At 37.3% G+C, this 23593-nt stretch overlaps 1 protein-coding gene across 1 annotated transcript in view; it reads right to left on the bottom strand.

The window, feature by feature from the left end:
* Positions 1–23593, bottom strand: part of LOC410655 (lachesin) — a 214929-nt gene that overhangs the window by 51754 nt on the left and 139582 nt on the right. Inside the window, exon 2 of the mRNA XM_026445719.1 lies at positions 9483–9577. Within this exon, the coding sequence (XP_026301504.1) occupies positions 9483–9577 (95 nt within the window). The remainder of the gene's footprint in view (positions 1–9482; positions 9578–23593) is intronic.

Below are 23593 nucleotides of genomic sequence, written 5' to 3' on the forward strand. Positions count from 1 at the left end.
AAATTCTTTTTTTATCAATTTATTTTTCCCTTTCATTATCAAACGATAATATCTACTTTCCATTTTGCTCTATTTTATTCCAATCCCGGTTATTTCACGAAAAATCCGCGACATTTTTATAAAAATTCGAAGATGACTCTTTGATTCGTTCTTAATTAAATTAATTTTTCGCGATAATTCGTTCGATGAATTAGTTCGAAAGTTGTTGAAGAATAGAAATTATTATTTCTTCTTTTCTTTTCTTCTTCTTTTTCGAAGATGACTCCTTGATTCGTTCCTCCTCTAATTAAATGATTTCTCGCGAATTTTAATTGATTTTTCGCGAATGAACAACAAGAGATGAATTAATTAATTAAATATTATTGAAGAGTATTACTCCTTTTTCTCTTTTTTCTTTTCTCTTCTAGTAGTAGGAGTAGGAATTACCTTCTAGAGTAGGAATTACTATTTCTTCTTTTCTCTTCTTCTTCTTTTTCGAAGATGACTCCTTGATTCGTTCCTCCCATACTTAAATTAATTTTTCGCGAATGAGCGACAAAGGATGAGTTCAAATATTGTTGAAGAATAGAAATTATTACTTTTTCCCTTTTTTCTTCTTCTTCTTTTTCAAAGATGACTTCTTCATTCGTTCCTCCTATAATTAAATGATTTTAATTGATTTTTCGCGAATGAACAAGCGATGAGTTCAAATATTATTGAACAGTAGAAATTATTACTTTTTTCCTTATTCTTTTTCTTTTTTCGAAGACTTCTTGATTCGTTTCTCCTGTAATTAAATTAATTTTTCGTGAATGAGCAACAAGGAATGAGTTAATTCAAATATTGTTGAAGAGTAGAGAAATTACTATTTCTTCTTTTCTCTTCTTCTTCTTTTTCGAAAGAATGACTCCTTGATTAATTCTTCCTATAATTAAATTGATTGAATCTTTACAATAATACACGACGTTATTTCGAAGCGAAAGAGAATCCGAACATTTTCTTCATCCCTCTCTCCCCGGGCACAAGTACACAAGCAATTTGAAAATATTTATGCACCGATTACGGCGATCGCGATATTGCTCTTCCTCCGTTTATTTCGCGCGCTCAAACGAATTCCTGGGAAAATTTTTTTTCAGTTTCGCCTGGCTGCCGAACCCCAATCGGTTCGAAATTAGCGAGGCGAGCCCCTCGAAACGTTAACCGCGTTACCCACGGCGAAAACTAACTCGCCCCGGTCCAACCAGGGGCTCGCTCGCCCCGAAGAAACTCGTTGCGGCGAAGTTTTGAGTTCGTTAGAGACACGGTTACATTCCACGAGTAAATTTCACGGCGCAGTTTCACGGCGTATCCCTTTAACGATTGTGATATTGATGAATTTTCTCTTGTTCTTTTTCTCTTCTCCTTCTTCCCTTTGTTCTTTTCTTCTTTTTTTTTCGAAGATGACTCCTTGATTCGTTCCTCCTGTAATTAAATTGATTTTTCGCGAATGAGCGACAAGAGATGACTTCAAATGTTGTTGAAGAATAGAAATTATTTTATTAGTTTATCTCTTTTTCTTTTTCTTTTTTCGAAGATGACTTCTTGATTCGTTCCTCCTGTAATTAAATAATTTTTAATTGATTTTTCGCGAATAAACAACAAGGAATGAGTTAGTTCAAATATTGTTAAAGAAGAAATATTACTTCTTTTTTTATTTTCTTTTTGATTCGTTTCTCCTGTAATTAAATTGATTTTTTGCAAATGAACAACAAGGGATGAGTTAGTTCAAATATTATTGAAGACTAGAAAGTATTATTCCTTTTTTTTTTTTCTTTTTTTCTTCTTTTTCGAAGATGACTCTTTGATTCATTCCTCCTCTAATTAAATGATTTCTCACGAATTTTAATTGATTTTTTTGCGAATGAACAACAAATTATGATGAATTCAAATATTATTGAAGACTATAAAATATTACTCCTTTTTCTCTTTTTTCTTTTCTTCTTCTTTTTCGAAGATGACTTCTTGATTCGTTTCTCCTGTAATTAAATGATTTTTCGCGAATTTTAATTGATTTTTCAATGAACAACAAGGGATGAGTTAGTTCAAATATTATTGAGGACTAGAAAGTATTGCTTCTTTTTCTCTTTTTTCTTTTCTTCTTCTTTTTCGAAGATTCGTTCCTCCTGTAATTAAATTGATTTTTCGTGAATGAAGAACGATAATTCATTCGATGAGTTAGTTCGAATATTGCTGAAGAATAGAAATTATTACTTCTTTTTCCCTTTTTTCTTTTTTGATTCCTCCATTCGTCCCGTCTGTAATTAAATTGATTTTTCGACGCGAATAAGCGACGAAGGATTAGTCGGTTCAAACGTTGTTGAAGAATAGGAATTATTATACGCAGAGAGGAAAGGAATACAAGGAGACAAAAGCGGAATGTTAAACGTTGCACTCAGTGTAATATTTATCCGTTGCACTTTGCTTGCAAAGGGCAGATATGGATACGATAAACGATGCGTTTAATCAATTGTTTTATTGCACAAAAGAAATATCGAAATCAATTTTAAGAGCTTTTATCGTTACAAATTTAAACCTCGAAATATAACAGGAAGATCGTAACGTTGATATGGGCTCCAATTCGCTTTCGAGAATGATTTAAATTAGAAAACATATAGGAAAAAATTCTGCGAGAAGGAAAATTTATTTAACGACCCATTTCCACTCGTTTTCTACTTAATAATAATAATAATAACACGAACCATAAACGAGATACGAAAAATACAAGTTAAAAAGATCATTATTATTATTTAATTATTAGCAAGAACAACAGGCGCAGATGAAGGAATTCGAATAATCTCGGCGCTGAACATCCGTTTCCGAGCATCCGAGCGAATTATTTTAAACGGTTTTGCGCCCACCGTTTAATCAGAGGCGTTTGTCATTATATAACGTGGCGACAGATCGAGCTGGGGTTCGAGAAATCGTTGGTCTCGGATTAACGGATGCGTCGTTGCTTGCAGAGAGCCATGATTAATCCGAAAACCGACGAGTCGAACCGCCTTCGGGGGTTCGAGCCAGAAACGAAGACGATGTTTGCGAATAAGGATTGATTCGGGGAGAGATGCGACCCGAGAGATGCATCTGGTTGAATCGAGCATGGAATCGATGGCGCAAATTTAATTTCGAGATTGTTGATAGAACCGTTGTTGAGATTAATTCAAGAGAAGAATCTGAAAAAAAATCTCGAAGAGCAACGAAAAGAATCTCTCGTCCCGAAGAAGGAAAGGGAGTTGTATCATTGGATATTTTTCTTTTCCAAATCTAATTTTGCAACGCACACACGGAAATATACATTTTTGGACGACAATCGAGGACACGTATTGGTGAATCAACGTGAGGATCGTTGGTTAACGCCCTCTATTCACTGAACGCCCTAAACTTGGCAATTAAAATTCAAAGCACGACGACACCCACCCCGACAGAAGCGTAAACCCCGGGAGAAGCTATGACCCGACCTATTATACTTGAGAGTAGTAACAAAGTCTCCTAGCTGGCCGAATGAATACCTCTACTTATACCATTATGATACGTATAATACATACGTATAGGTTGGGAAATTCGCACGCGAAGCCGAGAATTTTGCCTCGTGTTTGCGGAATTAATTTGATCGTTATGAAGAAGAAGAAGAAGAAGAAGAAGAAAATAAAAAGAAGAATTCGTTTGAATCGTCCATCCAATTTTCGACTTAATTGAACGTTTTTAAGGAGCGTTTAAGGATCGTGCTGGTTTAAAGCTTGCCGCTATTTCGTAATTTATTACGAAACGACGAGTATATACAGTACTCTTCTAAAGTACTCCTTCTTTTTTTTTTCTTTTCCAAAGTTCGTATTCGAAAAAACTCAATCGCTCAAAGGTATCCGTTTCTTGACGAGAGAAAAAAAAACTCGCCTTTAATTAAGGGATAATTCGTTTTATTTATTTATTTTGAGCAAAAAAAAAGAAAAGAGAAAAGAAAACTGATTGCTACGGAATATATATTCCGTACATTGCGTTTCAAAGATACGATGACTCCTAGCTTACGAAAACTGCTTTTCGAAAACAGGGTGGGAAGAGGAGGGGAAAGAGCCGGTAGTAGTTTCCCCTTGTACGCGTTTCGAATCTCTTTCGTTGGATGAAATAAAAATTTCCCTCCCTCCCTCTCCCCTCTCTTCCATTTCAAACGCATGAATTGCACTCAAACCGCCCACGTGAATGCGTTTTCACGTGATTGGAGAGAAAAATTGTAGGTAGAATCCAATCTAAAACGTATTCTCGCCAAACGTATTGAAGAGAATGAAAAAAAGTTCAAAAATCATACAAATACATATATATATATATATATATATATATATATATATATATATATATATATATATATATATATATATATATATTAGCATCGATACACGAAAGAAGAAAAAAAAAAGAGAAAGAGAAAAGCGTTTAAACATTAACTATTAAAAAACACCGAGTTTCGAGCACGAGACCCGCGCGCACGAATACCAACCAAACAAGCCAATACCAACCACGAGATTAAACGCGATTAAACGGAAAACTCTAAATTCACTCCGATTCGAATAATCATATAATATCGTATAAACATTGGGAATATCGATCGCTATAAATTACCCTCTGCCCATATAATATTAACCGGTTTCCGGTTGTATCGATCATGGGGGATCAATATATACCGGCGGGTCGCCTGTGTGTTTGACTGGGGGGGGGGGGGGGCCATTAACATTTGCATTACGAATTACACGTAAATTGGCGAAATGATAGCGGATAGATGTCGTTATCCGTCCCAGGATCCCGTCAAATTTCCGCCATGTTGCGCCCGTTATTCGTCATCTTAATGCACGACCCTCCTCCTCCTCCTCCTCCTCCTCCTATCGAAGATTAAGGGATGGCGGCAGCCGGCTTGTAAACGGCCCGATTATTCCACGCGCCTTCCGCCCCCCTCTCCCCCCACACGTCCTTCGAGAAGAATGTTGCAACCCGCTCCCCTTGTAAATACATCCATTTGAATTTCATGCCACGCGACTCACGGCCGGATGAATACTTTTCAATACCATCGGCGTTGAGGGGGGATGATCTTGGAGCAGACGGTTGAAACGGTTCCTACTTTCTTAGAATAATCCACTCGATGAAATCGAGCCGAGAATATGTGGGATATGTGTGTATATATATATATATATATATGTAAGGATAAGAGGATAAGATTACAAGCTGGAAGATGGAATTAACTTTGTTGCAATTGAAGTTTTTTTTTCTTTCTTTTTTTTAAGTAAAAGAGGGTTGCTGGTTGCTACTGCTGCTGGTTCAAACTCGTTTCTTGCAATTGGATTTTGTTCTTTAAATAGGAGGAGAGTGCTGCTGCTAATGTTTCTTGCTATTGGATTTTATTTCCTCCTCTCTCTTTTTCTGTTCAAAGGTAAGGTAAAGATTCCTCTCGTTAAATATCCAGGAATGGGATATATATTTTATATTGATAAAATTGTTTTCCTTTGGAGAATGGTATGGTCGATCGTTTGAGAGATTCTTGATCGGGATACGGTTTATTAGAAATTATATTGGGAGGTGGAGACGTCAGTTTTGATTGGTAGTCAGTGACAAACGTCGATAAAGCCGGAATTGCAAATTAAGAGGGTGTATCCTTTGTGCATCGGAAAAGCGTTTTTCCACGCGGACGAAACGCGGGGAGAGTTGGCGTCCGGTGACAGTGGCGCAAAAACAAAAATCTGTCGAAACTGTAATCGGAAGTTATTCCCCGCGCACAATATTCCTCTGGTCCTGGCACTAACAAGTTTTTTTCTTCTCTCGGTATTCAACCGAGGGCGGAGAGAGTTTTGGAGGGGGAGGGGAAAGCTGGGGAATAATTTTTAAGGGAATTGTAAAATGGAAAGTATATTCTTCTCTCTCTCTCTTTCTCTCGACGACGAACTTCGAACGCGATTCATGATTCGAGTGAAAAAAAAAAAAAGAAGGAAAAAAGAAAGAAAAAAGCCAGGAGAATCTACGAGGCTCGTTTCGTATCGAGAAACGTGACCTGTCTCTTTTAAACGCGAAAACGTGATAATGGAGGATACGTGAAACTAGTTGAAACAGGCGGAGGATCGTATTAGTTAGCTTCAAAGCATCTGGCGTGAAAGGCAAGTCGGTTAAAACGAAGCTCCAATTGTACAAAAGAGATTCACCTGAATATTTTAGGTAATTTTCGTTTCCCAATGAAATTCTGCAAATATTAACCGGAATGTATAATTATTTGACAGAAGAAGACGTGTTACTCTGGAAATATTTGAGACGAGGCATAGATAAAGTAGAACTCTCTCTCTCTCTCTCTCTCTCTCTCTCTGTCCATCATCCATAAGAGGAATAATTCATTTAAATATTTAACGAATGTCCTTATTGCAGAATTTAAACATCCTCCTCCATTGTTCAGTCACACTTAACTTCAAATTTTTTTTTCTTACCAAAACTATATCACAGATCCTTCTCTTCGAGGCTAATATTAATTATTATCATTCATTCTAATATAATTATTTTCCTAATAACTAATTTAATTCGTAATTGATAATAATTGATAATCAATATATTACGAATCTCTTCTCGTAAAACCAGGTCAAAGGATTAGTAAAAAACACGCTGTTTCTTTCTCTTCAAAAAATTAATAAATCTTCACAGGTCACTCTTCATAGTTTCATACACTTTGACTTTAATCACTCATAGCAACGACTCCATCGAATTAGCAAAAAGTTACCATATAGAATTCCTCTTTCCCTTTCCCCCAAAAATCGAACTCGAAGAAAAAAATGGCAGAGAGCTCAACAAGTTTCCTTACTTTCGATTCGACCAAGGAAAAACAAAGAAGGGAGAGGGGAGGGTTCAAACCGGTGTCGCGTTCCATTTCGAAACTGAAATTTCCTTTCGAATTAATCGAAACCTTCGTCCTCTTTACCACGCCCGAAAAAGGGGGAGTCGAGCGGCATTCGTGATTTTTCATCCGGCGGCTCTTCAACAACTTCTCCATTCGTCGGCAGCTTTTTTTTCCCCCCCTCTCAAATAAAAGTAATTAACGTTTTAACGGGCGAAGGCCGATGTCATTTGAAAAAAAAAAAAAAAGAAAAAAAGAAAAGGAGAAACACAAAGTGTCCCGTCTCTTTGCGAACCGTAATTGTTTCTCCGCCCTCCCTCCTCCCCTCCCCTCGAAAGCGAGGGCTGAAAGAAATCGAGGAGACCGGAATGGATCTCTCTCGGCGATTTTCTTGATATTTCATCTCCCTTTTTAATTGAAATCCATTACTTAAAAACCGGCTACTGATATTTTCAAACGTGGACTCCTTTGAGGGAGGAGGAGGAGTGGAAAGGAGAAGAGGGGAGGGGGGGATAGGTATTACTAAAAGTACCAGGTGAAGGCAAAAAGGAATCTAGAGCATAGACATCCAGAGGAAGGTTGTTTAACCCGTTGACCTCGTTAAACGGCCACGAAAAAGTTAAGTGAATTTCTCTCTCTCTTTCTCTCTCTCTCTCCTCCTTCCCTCCCCTCTTCCTCTCTCTTTATTCTTTTCCAAGTTCTTCCCTTTCTTTTCTCTCTCTCTTTCTCTTCTTTCGCGAATGTCCCTCTCCATCCTCGTGGCCATCTCTCGAGAGTTTCAAACGAATCCCTCTCTTCGTTCTTCTTGTCCAACAGAGTGAAACAGTTAGTTAATTAATTAACTAAAATTACGCGGACGAATGGAAATGTATATTTCTGGCGAAGAAACACTGGGAGGGAAGACTGTCGATTTTATCCGTGTAATTTTTGGAGGCTTGATGAAAAGAAATGGCCATCCGTGTGCCTCGATTTTAATCTTCTCTCCTGTTGTTGTTATTGTTGTTCTTTCGTTTGCGTAAAATTTAACGCGACTCGTATATATAAGATCGAGGAAAATTTAGAGAAAGTGAGATTCTTTCCAGAGGGATAATGCAACGAGATAAATTTCAAAGCTGAAAACTGGCCTGATCTTTAAGAGTCTGAAAAGAATATCTATTGAAACTTGATCCGAAGCAAGCAATTTATCATTTTGTTGTCACGAGTTTCATAATTGCCCTTCCTTAATTTTCAATAATTCCTAAATCTTATATGTCCTCCACGAAAATCACGAAATCCGTTGGAAACGTCCTGTTACGGGATCGTGTAACGTCGCGTTACGCGCCACTCCTCACTGTCTATCTTGCAAATTAGAGCAACGGGATCAATGGAAGTTGCGCTGGAAAATTCGCTCCCAATCCAATAATGGCTTCTCGGAAGCCGCTAATTAGGAGAATGAGATACGAGGAAGCAAGAATGCCGCCCCTGGAAGCCGATAAGATCCGAGTGTTTGCCGTTTCGAGAGCGCGAGAACTCGTCGATCTTGGCTAATTCGAGAGCTGAGGCTGCCAATCCGGATTTACGCCGGATCTATAAATTACGGATGTTCGAATATCTTTGCCAATGACGGCCCGTATTAACCGTGGAAAGGGCCACCAATTGCGGTTCCTTCCCTCCTCCTCCTCCTCCTCCTCCCCCTCCCCTTGATTTCCATAAGCGCTTCAAAACTTTCGATCGAAGCATTTGTCGAACGTTTCCATTGGATTGCGAGCAAGTTGCAGCAGGTTGCACATTCTTTCTTATTATTTTAGAACGAGTCACAAGTTTTCCAAGTTGGAGAGGAGGGAAAAAGTTTTCGTTTATCGAGTTAAGTTAAGTGAAATTTTGATATCATTTTTGGATACGATTTTGAATCACGAATCGTTGATTTTTGGATTTTGTGGTTAAGTGAAATTTTGATATCGTTTTTGGATACGATTTTGAATCACGAATCGTTGATTTTTGGATTTTGTGGTTAAGTGAAATTTTGATATCGTTTTTCGATACGATTTTGGATCACGAATCGTTGATTTTTGGATTTTGTGGTTAAGTGAAATTTTGATATCGTTTTTGGATACGATTTTGGATCACGAATCGTTGATTTTTGGATTTTGTGGTTAAGTGAAATTTTGATATCGTTTTTGGATACGATTTTGGATCACGAATCGTTGATTTTTGGATTTTGTGGTTAAGTGAAATTTTGATATCGTTTTTGGATACGATTTTGAATCACGAATCGTTGATTTTTGGATTTTGTGGGAATGATATAATTTTTTTTCTTTGATAAGGTGTTTGTTAAAGTTCTTTTTCGTTGGTTCTGTCGTGTTGTCAGAAATGTGACGCTGTTTGGGATAAATTAAACTTAGTTCATCTACAAATTTCAATGAGCAATTTCTCTTTCTGTTTATTAGTGAATTGTTGTGTTCGAAGTGGTGTAAAATGAGAAAAAATTCTGCTGTCGTATTCTAAAGATTAAAATATTTTTTGTAAATATAAGAATTTCTTACGATAAGGAATCTTCTCTTCTTTCGCGAATTATCTCAATCATTATCGATACTCGTTCCGATCGAATAGCAATACAAATATAATAAAAACTCACTTTGTATTCAGCTAAATCTTGAACCACGCAAGACAAAATTGCTTCTCTTCCAACTGGAGCAGTTACATTGGCAATTGGTTCCTTGAAATTCGGATCTAAAAAAACCAAGAAAAATTTCACGATTAAAATATCTGCTCGGTATTGCAGTTTAAGTGAAACAAAAAAGAAAAAAAAAATTGTTTCGAATCAATATACAACGATATTCCTCGTCCGATATTTCCTTGATTAAATGTCGTTTGAAACTCGATTTGGATAGAGACGATAGAGTAGTAAATCGGACACGAGAAATACGAATAGGGGGGAAAAAAAGTTTACTGAATTGTTTTTTAAAATGATGGAAAAAGTTGCGGTGAGTCGGTACATAAGACAATAGCTTATTGGTGAATTGTTTCCATTGAATATCGAATAAGACGGTCCGTCATGTTCCCCCGTCAATTAATCTTAAAATCTTCATTGGAATTTTATAAGAGCACGAATATCAGGCTGTGCGTTCGCAATCCACAGTTGTACAATTTGTTAATTACATTTCAATGCATTAGGCCAATTAACAATTTTCACGACGATAATCGCGTTATCAAGATTCAATTTCAAACGAATGTCTTGATTTTATTACTTGAAACGTAGAATAATGTATTTGTTGGACTGTCGTTCGAAGGAAAAGGAAAAATATTTATAGACTTTACGTTTAAAGGTTCAAATCGTATCGGTCCAATCATCTTTACAGTCGACAATCCCAATTTAGTCAGATTATAAAAGAAATTTTCAGGTCAAACAACTATTTATAATATAACCGGTGCAAGATTTATGTTATCTTATAAAAATAACGATGTAGACCGACATCGAATCAATACTTTCCAATATTCGCGGTTCTCCATAAATTTTCCATCGCTAGATAATTCTTCTTCCCAATTAACACGCGAACGAATCCTAAAAATTTTCTATTCTACGATCATTGAACTTATCCAAAAAAAAAAAAAAAAAAAAAAAAAAAAAGATACATGTACGTTTCGTTATATTTACCATACTCATCAAAAGTCAATATCCACCCTTCGATCTTCTCGATCCAAAATTTAAAATGTCCCAATTAAAATAAAATCGAATCAAATCTTAATAAACCCAATAAATTATTAAAACAATAGCGCCATCCAGCAAGGAACTGCATCCAAAATTCGATTAAAATAAAATCGAATCATATTCTTATAAATTTATAAAAGTTAATAAGATAATGGTAACAAAATGGCACCTTCCAAGAAGAAAGGAACCGCATCTAAATTGTCGATCTTCCGATTAAAATAAAATCATATCCTTGTAAATTTACAAAAGTTAATAAAACAATGGCATAGCAACAAAATAATAAAAATGGCACTATTACAAGATTAAAATAAAATCGAATCCTACTTTTGTAAATTCACAGAAGTTAATAAAACAATGATAATAACAAAATGGCACTATTACAAGATTAAAATAAAATCGAATCCTACCCTTGTAAATTCACAAAAGTTAATAAAACAATGGTAATAATAAAATGGCACTATTACAAGATTAAAATAAAATCGAATCCTACCCTTGTAAATTCACAAAAGTTAATAAAACAATGGTAATAACAAAATGGCACTATTACAAGATTAAAATAAAATCGAATCCTACCCTTGTAAAATCACAAAACTTAATAAAACAATGGCAATAACAAAATGGCACCATCTCCAGGAAGAAAAGAACCGCAAAGTGTTAATTCTCCGATTAAAATAAAATCGAATCATACCCTTGTAAATTCACAAAACTTATTGAGACAAATGGTAATAAAATGGCACCATCTAAGAAGAAAGGAACCGCATCTAAATTGTCGATCTTCCGATTAAAATAAAATCGAATCATATTCTTGTAAATTTACAAAAGTTAATAAAACAATGGTAATAAAAATGGCACCATCCAAGAAGAAAGGAACCGCAAAGTGTTAATTCTCCGATTAAAATAAAATCGAATCCTACCCTTATAAATTCACAAAGGTTAATAAGTTAATGGTAACGAAATGATGGTCCGCCACGGCTCGATCGGCTCGATTATCGAGGCATTAGGGGGAAGTAAGGAACCGCGTCCGAAGTTTGCAATTAAAATAAAATCCATTTTACACACTCGCAAAAGTTAATGGGGTTTAACGCAATGGCGTGACAAAATGGTCCGTAAACACATTCCTAATGCCGCTCGTATCGAGGCATTAGGAAGGATGGTAGCAGCGTCGATCAAAGGTCGTTCGCCTCCCCAGGCGAAGACACGGTCAGTTACAGGGAGATTATTTGCCAAGGACATAAAACGGCGAAGGGCGTCGTTAAGGGCGGCGAAAGGAGAAGGGCGCGTAGAGAGACGCATAACGTAGATGGCATAGTAATGGGAACATAGGGGAACCATAATTCCATTGTACGTGCCTATCCGGCCTGAGGTGGCGCGGGAGGGGGAAGGGGGAGGGGAGGGGTTTGCTCTCGCGGGAAATTCGAGCGTATTAAAAGTCTCGATCTAGGTTGGTTTGATAGATCGGCTGTCACGAAATGGCTTCGTTTTGCACACTGCATCCCCCATAAGAATAGACCATTGGATGGATACACTTTTTTTAGATATACTCCCTCTCTTCCTGAAATTTCTTTCCTCGTTTATAGGCACCTTTTGGGAATTGATTTTATTACGTCGGAGAAATTTATATAGAAAATGTGGAAAAAGGGGGGGAAAAAAAAAAGAACTTTTTTAGGCTAGTCTATTAATATATATCCGTTCCATCCAAGCGTTCCACTTTCAAAAGTAGAAATGCATCGAAATGAATCAAGCACAAGTAATATCTTAACCTACCATTGGTAAATTAATCATGGTGGCGCTAGTGTCAATCTCCCAATTTAGCCCGACGTTTCAAAAGAGGAAAAAATAATGGCAAAAGTGATGATCATCCTAATATCCTAACCTTAAAAAAAACGTTCCTTCCCTCCTAGACAAGGGAATCTCTATTCTGCTTTTAAAAAAAAAAAATTCAGAATCTTACAATCACCATGCAACTTACTACACCGATCGTTATCCACCAACGGGCAACGGGTTCTACGTTGTTATCTCGTTGACAACAAATCGAGGAGAGATTCTATTTTCGTGTTTTTCCTCCGCCACGTTAGATCCCGATTCTACCCGAGAATGGGACGAGTCTCGAATGAGTTATCGTTCCGCGCATTAAGCCGGCTGCGAATGCTAGGAAGAGAGGGGCATTACGAGGAGGAGGAGGAGGGCGAGAGTTAGCAAGTGATTTCAGAGGGTCGCGAGATATTTCAGGGTGCAGGGATGGTGAAATAAAGCGGGCCGCGTTGTTGCCTCGCCATGTTCATGCCTCGTTATTATGCTATATGTGTCCTCGTGGCCTCGAACCTGCTAAGGTCTCCCCTCGTCGTAAATGTGTGGCAAATGTGTGAAGAGGGACGACGCAGGGAGGAGGGGAAGATAAATGAAGATGAAAAGGATCCTGGTGTTGTCGCGATCCGAACCTGGCTTTCAACCCTGTTCAAAAGAAAGGTGGAAGGTAAAATGGTATGGAAAGATGAAGACACCCCACCCTCTCCCCATTTCCACGATATTTGTGCAGAGATTCGCGATTGGCGAGATGAAATTTACCACTATGAGATACAGTTCTCTTCCCTTCTTGGAACAGTTCTACCCTTCGAAACAATTTCGTCCATCCTCGAAACGGAGCTGACGTTTGCGTAACCTCTTCATTTCGCTCTTACCCCTCCCTTTCCCTATTTAATCACTCTTTTAAAAGCAAAAATAAATGGAATATCGAGGAAGAGGGGAGGATCATTCATCCTCGAGAAAGTATCAAAATTACTTTTGACACTCTGGAAATCAGCATCGAGTAAAAATTAAAATTTCACTATTTGCTCGTATAATCTCGAAAACCGCTGAGAACTCGGGAAAATCTCGTCGTTTCGGCGGTGATTCCAGCCGAGGGAATCGGCCGATTACGCGGTCTCTCGTCATCATCGTTTAAGGGAGACAAGAAGGAAGGAAGGAAGGAAGGAGAAGGGCGAGGTGAAAAACGCGGGATGCGTAGCTTCGTCTCCATTATCGCCCTTCCCCCTCCCCCACTTGCTCCTCTGCCGCAAGATCGGAGGGAGAAGCGAGAAGGGGGCCGGCGGAATCGAGCCGCTCGCATATTTGCCAGGCAGCTGGCATAAAGAGGCCGAGATACTGTCGTCATAAATAGGGATGTAAGCGCCTCCTTGGTAAGGGGGACACTAAGCACACGAAAATTCTTTATTATTTTCCGGCATTATAAAACGGGAGGAGACGCCGCCACGTCCACGTCGGCACCTCCGCTGATTTCTCCCCGTGAAAGTAATCTCGCGGAGCCACGCAAATCTGATTTTCCCTTCTCGCATTCCTTCCCCCTAAAATTCCTTTCCTTTATTCCTCTGGTTATAACGCGGTATCCAACTATGCCAGATTCGTATAAATGATATTTAGAGAATTAAGTGATATATCTCTGTTTTTTTTCCAGATTTTCAGCCTGATCAGATGAATTTTTATGCAAATTCTATCTCGCACCTCCTCCAGTGAGTGTGCGTTTCGTGCGTTGTTGTTCAGATTTGTGTTCAAGTTTTGGCTCTTTTTCTTTCTCTCTTTCTCTTCGAAAAAGAACAAGCTTCGAGTTTTTCTTTCTTCTTCTTCTTCTTTTTTTTTCTCATAACGCGTTTCGGGGTTATTATCGTAAATTTTCTATAAAAAATGTTGGCCAAGTTTGGGGAAACGAGGGAGGGCTGGCCACATTTTTTCCAAAGTGAAAAAGTTTATAAATTTCCGAGCAACACGAAATAACACGGTGTACGCGCAAATGAGGACGCGTGAATGGAATTATTTCGCTCCTCCTCTCGTAAACGTCGTCTGGAAATTTTTCCCTTTTTTTTCCTCTTAAATACGACGGCGGTTTTTCCGCCTCAAATTCACGGATTGACTCGAGGACAAGGTCTCTTCGAGTTTCGCTTCTTCGTTGTTTCGACATCTTTCTTTCTCGTCCCACGAACGATATACTTTCAATTATATCCATATTCTCGAATTACAACTTACAACTGGGAAGAAAAGGATGTTTTTTAACGTGGGACGAATCTTTCTTTTCTTCTATCAATTTTTTTCGTCACGACGAAGTTCATTCGTGTCCCTGAAAAAAAAGAGAAAAATTTCTCCTCCTCTTTTTTATCCATCTTCGCGGAGGGGAGAAAGTTGACCGTTTCCTTATTGAAAAAAAACGAAAGGGGGAGGGAGGGAATTCGAGAACCAATAGGATTGAACGAGTGACGAATATTTAAACGGCGACCTTCGCACGCTCGATTACTTCTCCCATTTACGCGCATTAATTGCTCCACTTGGAAGCTACGTTTCTCCAATTAAGCAAACAGCCATTGACTAAACACAGGCCGGGAATGGAAATGTTTCTTACGCAATTAACGGTTACGTGAACGGTTTGCGCGAGTTTTCGAAAAGAAGGGGTTAATAGCGCCGTGTTGCAGCCGCCCCTCTCCTCAAATGCTCTGCGTTTCCTCTCTCTCTCTCTTTCTCTCTGCCACGAGACCTCATAATTAGCTCTCTCTTGCTCTTTCGATTTTTCTTATCCAAAAATTGTTTCGCGTCTTCCATCAACATGAAGAAAATAGATTCTTGAAAAACATCGCCATTTTAATTTTTTTCGAATGAGTCTTTCGTTTTGAATTTAAATAAGTTCGGTGCATTAACCTGTTGAAAGAGTGATTGGTTAGAAATTTAGTTACGAATAAATTTATTTTAGATAATTGCTTGTTAAAACAATGAATTATCCAAGTAGCCACGAGATCTAATTAATCCCCTTTGCTCTTTCGATCTTTCTTATTCAAAAATTCGTTTTCATATTCTCCATCAATTTGGAGAAAACAGATTCTTGAGAATCGTCACCATTTTTTTTTCGAATGAGTCTTTCGTTTTGAATTTAAATAAGTTCAGTGCATTAACCTGTTGAAAAAGTGATTGGTTAGAAATTTAGTTTAGATAATTTAATAAATTTATTTTAAATAATTGCTTGTTAAAACAATGAATTATCCAAATAGCCATGAGATTTAATTAATCCCCTTTGCTCTTTCGATCTTTCTTATCCAAAAATTCGTTTCATATTCTCCATCAATTTGGAGAAAATAGATTCTTGAGAAACGTCGCCATTTTTTTTCGAATGAGTCTTTCGTTTTGAATTTAAATAAGTTCGGTGCATTAACCTGTTGAAACTATTAGAAATTTAGTTACGAATAAAGTTACTTTAACCGATTACTTGTTAAAACAGAATGTGAACAATAAATTATGGAAACAGCTTTATTCGATTCTATTAAATTTCGCCCGTTTCGGCTTTGTGGAAAGAAAGGAAAGATGAAACGGCGAAAAATGATAAATTTAACGAACGAAGGGATCGATTTTTTTTCCTCCCCCCCCAAAGACGATCAAATGGAAAATTGAATCTTCGACAATCGATTCTCTCGCGCGATTTTGATGCGTTAATCGGTCTCATTGTTCAATATTGGCAATACGCGCTACGCCCACCCCGCGCGAGAAACATGAAGTTGGTTTATTACATTGTCCGCGCATAAACGTAAACGAGAACACTTATTCACTTGTCAAGTTAACAAAGTCCGTACGTCAACGGCATTGAAAACACGTTAAATTACTTCGTACATACGTGACGCGTAGCGCGGGCGTAAATAGGTCCATTCGAATCGATGTTCCATATTCGCTTTATGCGCGCCCAATCGTCAAGAATCTTTTTCGAATTCGAAATAATCGTTCGATATTCTTTTTTTTTTTTCGATTATCGAGGATTTAATTAAAAAGATAAAAATATATATATATATAATTATTATATATTATGTAATAATATATTATTATATATTATATATTATATTAAAAAGATAAAAATATATATATATATATATATATATATATATATATATATATATATATATAGAAAGATATGAATTCGAAGGAAAATTCGACAAGGAAAAAGACAACACTTTCTCCAAATTATCTTTGTCTTAAGAAATTATCATTTCCCTCAACGATAAAAACTCATCATCTTTCACTTTCCATTATTTACCAAATTTAGTTTAATATTTAATATTCAACGATATTATTTTAAAAAAAAAATCCCGAGCTTACCAATCATCGACAATGTCGACGATTGTGTGATTCACAGTTTGTATTTTCCATATGGTTGTGAAAAGGGAGGGGGTGGAGGTGAAGGAGAAAAAAGTCAAAATTAAATGGGACAGGAGTAGAAAGAGATTACACGGGATATTAAAACTCTTAAATTATAAGCAACGGTGGGATTCCATTAATTTTAAGGAACATTAAACGCACCGCCACCGGCCCGGATATTATATAGCCGCAAATATGAGTCGCATAATTACCAGAAGCTCGAATACATTAGTAGTGAAGTGGAGGGGGGGGGGGGCGGGGGTTGCACGATAGGCAAAGGTGCAGCGACGGGCTAATAGGCGAAATTTACAGAAAGGAAAGAAAAAAATAGAAACGAAAAAAGAGAAAGAGAGAGAGAGAGAGAGAGAAAAGGAAGAAAAGAAGAAAGGAAACACGCGCACCGCAACGGAAGGGAAACATCGACGGCGATAAGCAAAAAACTAATTGCACGAGTTTCCATGTGTGCGCAATTGCGACTCGTTGAAAACTCGTTCCACTTGGAATGAGAAACGCGAAAACAAAGACTTTTCTCTCTCTCTCTCTCTCTCTCTCCCTCTCCCTTCTTTTTTCGTTTCCACCGCACGTAACACGCGCGACGAGAATTATTCTTCCCCCTCCTCCGCGCTTTGTCCGCGCCGAAATCACATCGTAATTTTCCAAATCGACCAATTTTAAATATATACCTGTACCTTCCATCATGCACCTTTAAAATTTTAAAATTAATCTTATATGATGACTCTGAGAGAGAAAGAGAGAAAGAATTTCTTACGCTAAGAGGAGAAGGAAGACCAGTTGACAGAAAAAAAGAAAAAAAACGGTAGAGGAAGGAATGCAATTTTTTAATTTTCACCGGTTCGATTCCCTTCTTCTCCTCCCCAATGTTTCGAAACACTGGTTTATCCAACCCGCAATATCCGTATTGATATTCCATCGAGATCCGGTACGGTTGGGAGGGGAAAAAATCTGACGCGCGTTGCAAAAAAACAAAAAAAAAAAAAAATACATAAAACCTTGCGCGAAAAAAACAAGAGACGACCGAAATCGCGCGTGAAAGATGAAAATACGGCCGAGTCGGGGTGTGATGATGATAATCGTATATAATAAAATCGAGATTTCTCGAATTTTCGAAAAGGGAAGATAAAAAGGGAGGATCGATCGATTATTATACGGCAGAGGCTCCGATCGAAAACGGATGCGGAGGAAGATACGCGGGTTATAAGGGATATATCACTTGTCGCCACGTTTCTTGGTTTATTGGCGGCGGGATGTGTTGGCAAAGAAACAAGCGTGTGATGCTCGTAACAGATTGCATTTCGTGCCGGGACACACTTTGTTACCCGGGTTTACACTTTCATGCACCAGAAACGACCTCACGTTTCCCGCCGCTCCGGTGTCGGTCTATTTATTTTGGCCACTTGGGTTTTCAAGGCGCTGTCACCTGCCTCGCTGACACCGGAGGCCCCCCTCTCTCCCCTCCTCCTGTCTTTTCAAGTTCACCGATCCGCCGTTGAATAGAGGAATATTGGAGAATATTCGGGTATTTCGTGCGTAACGGCCTCCATTTTCTTTTCTTCTTCGATTTTTATATATACGTATGTGTGCTCTTTTTTTCTTTTTTTTAAATTATTTATTTTATGTGAACGTATATATAGTTGGAAGTCGAGGAAAATAAATTTTCTAATTTTCTTTTCAGATATCTCTCGATATCTCCCTCGATATGTACATATGACTGGTCCATTGAAGGAAAGAAGAAGAATCCATATAAATATAATTGGATATAAATAATATATTGACCGTAGGTATAGGGGTATAGAAATTTCTAAGATTTTTTTTTCTTTTTTACTGTTTTTGATTCTTCTCTCTTGAAATTAATATTTTCGACGATTTCACGGACTGCGTGGATATATAAAATAGTTAGGTCGGAAGTTGAAGAATGTAATGGGAAATAGATTCGGTTAAGATTTTTAATTTTAGTAGAGAAATCTTATTCGATTACTTGCCAAGAATATTTTTGTCCCATAATGAAATAATAATACGTTATGGATTTTGATTGTGTGAAATATTTGAAATGTTCGCGTAGAATTTAATTTTGAAAGTTATTTGTTCCAAATTGTATTATATCCTAGAAAACAAATCCGCTTTAACAAACTGTAGATATTTTTTAATTTTACCATTTTATTCTCGACCGATTCGAAAATTAAATTTTACGTCTTGGGTCGACACATCTCTTGATTAAATTTCAAAGGGATTAACTTTCTTCCTTTATCCATTCAACGGAGCAGAAAAATTCGCGAGTACAACATGCAAATAACAGAACCGATCCAGTCGAAGCATCGATATTTTTTAATTTCCAAAAATTTCATTCGTATCGCATAATTTGCTCGATGGAATGAAATCAAATTGCTCTTTCTTCTCATTTTTCGTCCCTCTCTCTCAATAACTACAAGAAGAAAAGAAGAGAAAAGACACTCATCCCTAATTTACATTACCCCTCTTCCTTCTTCTCTATCCATCGATCGAACAATATGCAAGGGGTGCAAATTTGAGCGAATTAAAATTAAATTTTACGTCTTGGATCTCTTGCCATCTCTTGATTAAATTTCCAAGGATTAACTTTCCTTGCTCCCTTATCCGTTTGACGAAGCGGGGAAAAATTCACACGAATAACAAAACCGATATGTTTTATTTTCCAAAAAATTTCACTCACGCATTACAAATTCAAACGAGTTTAAATCGATCGAACCAAATTCGTTTTCGATATACCCGTCCTTAACCATTATCCATCCTCGTCGATCGAACAACGTGCTGCAAGGGATACGCGTTAAATCTGGCGGAACGGAATCGAGACTTCGCCTCTCCGGCGCGTAATAAATCCACCGTTTCTCGCTCGCGACACGTAAGTGCGTGTGCCACGTATTACACTCGACAAGTCGAGTCGAATTCGTACAATACGTCGCATTTCTCTCGATTCGACTCGGTCGACCGATTTTCGTATCGAAAAATGGGAAAAATCGGCGCGCTTCCTCCTTTCGAAATTCCTTTCCGGCCGTTGCGCCTTTTTTGCCTTTTTCGTGGTCGAGGGACGCCGTTCGGTTAAAGTCATTCACCACCACTCGCTGTTCCACGCAACATCATTAACGGTTAATCGAGCAATATTTTCATGGACCACGATTTTCCCTCGATCATCCCCTCCCGTGATGCGATTCCTTTCTCTTTCGTTTCCAGTGCGTGGAAAGGAGGGAAATCGACGGACTTCCGTTCCACTTTCCACAGGATGGATCAATTTTTTTTTTTCCATCGTCCAACTATATATACATATAAATTTTTCTCCTGTTATTCCCTTCCTTTTTGTATATACGCTGATAACGATTATATTTCAATTCCAGCTCCATCCAGTTCCCATCTCATCCGGAAGGATAAAGTGTTGAATTGTGAATTCAACGGTGAAATATAGAAATAATTACCGGAATTGGAGCGGGATGAGGGGGATCGTGAACAAGATACCGCGGACGGAGCTGCTCATAAAATAATTGCGGCGAAATGAGACGTAGCGAGAGAATCAATTTCTCGGTCATATATTATACAATGACGTAATTTTGGGCTGAGAACTAGGCGGGATTACCCGGTGAAATTTTGGTCCCTGAGAAAATGGTAATGGAATAGAGATAGGATATACGTATATACGTTATATACACATACATATATATATAAAACGCTTAGGTAGATATTACATGATCAATACGATGGGACGGAACGACAAGAGTGAGTAAGAGGGAAATCTTGTAGGAGATCGGGCGTTTCGTGAATGAGAGAAAGAAAGAGAGAAAGGAATTGGAATTCGCGGAGGGATAATAACGCGAGACGGGGAACGATACAAAAGTTGGAAAAAACGGTAATATCGAGTAATTTCGCGAAGGAAACCGACCGTTTTTACACCTCTTCCTATTATTCTCCGACTATTCTTTTTTCTTTCTTTTTTTTTTTTTAAGAATTAATGCGTGTCATTTCCTGGAAACTGGTACTTTCCATTAAACGGTACACGGTACAACTTACCTAATATGATTATCATCGCGTGTAATTTATATGCAAATTAGTATTTTTACGAGCGCAAATGAAGAAATAAAGACCTTACTCCTTCATCTTCGTTATTTAAATATATTCATATATATATAAAATGGATAATCGGGATAACGCGCGTTACAAGAGTCGATCGTGCAACTTTTTCCTCCAAATAGCAATGAATACGAAAGGAAAGGAAGAGAAAACCTGAGGATATCCGAAAGAAGAAAAGAAGAAGGAAGAGAGAAGAAGCGACGATCAAAATTTAATCAATCACGACCCACTTTTACCTTCGAATCTTCTCATATTTAACTCGCGCCGCCATTTCTCTCTGATCGTCTGTCCCTTTCTCCTCCTTCTCCCCCCCCCCTTTTTTCTCATCTCGCGTCATTAGCATAGCATTAGAGCACGACCAAGTTTCTTTCCACAGTCGAGGGAACGGTTGCATCCCTAACGACTGTTAGCCCAACAACAAAAAACAATCGGGTTTCTTTCCTTTCCTCCTTTTGCCGTTCCGCGAAACTTATTCACCCAATCCCCGACCGGGTTAGATAAGCAGATGATAATATAGTAATCACTTTTTAATTAGCCCGATATGTGGTTTTAATGGAGCCGTGAAACGAGTACGAAACGTATTCGTAACGCAACCAACTCATTGTCACCGTGATAAATTGCGCTTTGCAAAAATAGAAAGGTATGAAAAATATGAGACAAATGACTGTGCCGGTTCTCCAAGGATAGACAATTTATAATAGTGCTCTCTCTCCCCCTCTCCCTCTCTTTTTCTCTCTCTGGTGGTTTACCAGTGGAGAACGAAGAAATAACATGAATTGCACACCGTTTCGTTTTTACCTCGAATATACATCTTAACGTTTTCCCCTCTTTTAATAATTATTTCAGTGGCGCGGCTCGATAATTAGTCATCCGCGAATTGAATCATCCGTGAATTGAAAAGACGGGGAGGGGAGGGAGTTTGGGGGTTATACAGACGTTCGAAATCGGCCACTCGATCGAATTCATTATCTGTTATCGATGATTCGTAATTATTAAGCACGATTATTGGCTAAATCTAGAAGTTGAACGTTCAACCGCGAGCTACGAACTAACTTCTCTCTCCCGGTACGTAGAGGCACAATGGGTTGCAAACTTTCTAGCAACCGTTAAGACGAAGAACTCGTCTCCATATATATATATAGTATATAGTATATAGTGTTTCGGTCGTGATTATCTTGCAAGCGTAACGGGAATGATGTATTCATTGAATTTCTCTCTTGCGAAAATATAACTTTTGTACGGTTTAACGTTCGGTTGTGAAATGATTATTATTATTTTGAATATTATAACTTCTAAAGCGATGCATATAAATTTATACTCGATACGATAAATAAAATTCTCGCCTCTATTCGAATTAATAAGCAAAATACTTCAACGGTCGCTTGTCATTGAGCTACGCTACTTACAGACGAATTTTTCAACAATCGATTATGAATACTTCTCAACTATATTTTAAGTGAAGATTACATATTGTCGAGCTACATTATTTACGGATAAATTTTCAATCGCTACTAAAATTAATAACAAAAATATTTTAAAGAAGATTGCTTATCATCGAGCTGCACTACTTACAGACGGAATTTTTAACTATGAATAAACTATTTTAAATGAAGATCATATATTGTCAAGCTACACAACTTATAGACGAATTTTCAATCGCTATTAAAATTAATAACAAAAATATTTTAAAGAAGATCGCTTATCATCGAGCTATACTACTTACAGACGAAATTTTTAATTATGAATAAACTCTATTTTAAGTGAAGATCACATATTGTCAAGCTACACTACTTACAGATGAATTTTCAATCACTATTAAAATTAATAATAAAAATATTTTTAACGAAGATCGCTTGTCATCGAGCTACACTACTTACAGACGAAATTTTCAATGAATAAACTCTATTTTAAGTGAAGATCACATATTGTCAAGCTACACTACATACAGACGAATTTTTAATCACTATTAAAATTAATAACGAAAATATTTTAACGATGATCGCTTGTCATTGAGCTACACTACTTACAGACGGAATTTTCAATTATAAACTCTATTTTAAGTGAAGATGACATATTGTCAAGCTACACTACTTATAGACGAATTTTCAATCACTATTAAAATTAATAACAAAAATATTTTAAAAAAGATCGCTTGTCATCGAGCTACGCTACTTAGACGGAATTTTCAACAATTGACTATGAATACTTCTCAACTATATTTTAAGTAAAGATTACATATTGTCAAGCTACACTACTTACAGACAAATTTTCAAAAATCGATTATGAATATTTCTTAATTTGAAAATGATATATTGTCAAGTTACACTATTTATAGATGAATTTTCAATCGTTATTAAAATTAATAACAAAAATATTTCAACGAAGATCGGTTATGATCGAGCTACACTACTTACAGACGAACTTTCAATCGCTACTAAAATTAAAAACAAAAATATTTCAACGAAGCTCACATATAGCTCGATCCGTTTTAACGAATTTTCAATAATCAAATAATCAATTATAAATACTCAACTCTACTAGAATTAATAACGAAACGAAAATCATCGAGCTGCACTACTTACAGAGCATCGAAAGATTATTTAACTCGTACCGAGAGATCCTCTATCCTTTTTATCAATTACAATAATTACTACAAACTCTGTTAAAACATCTTTCACATTTACGCGAGATATGAATCCTTTATGAAGGCGACATCTGGCGCACTACGACGACGACTTTTTATTACTCCTATAATTTATCCGGCA

This window comes from Apis mellifera, linkage group LG16, assembly GCF_003254395.2.
Source record: "Apis mellifera strain DH4 linkage group LG16, Amel_HAv3.1, whole genome shotgun sequence".
In the NCBI taxonomy this organism is placed as follows: domain Eukaryota; kingdom Metazoa; phylum Arthropoda; class Insecta; order Hymenoptera; family Apidae; genus Apis; species Apis mellifera.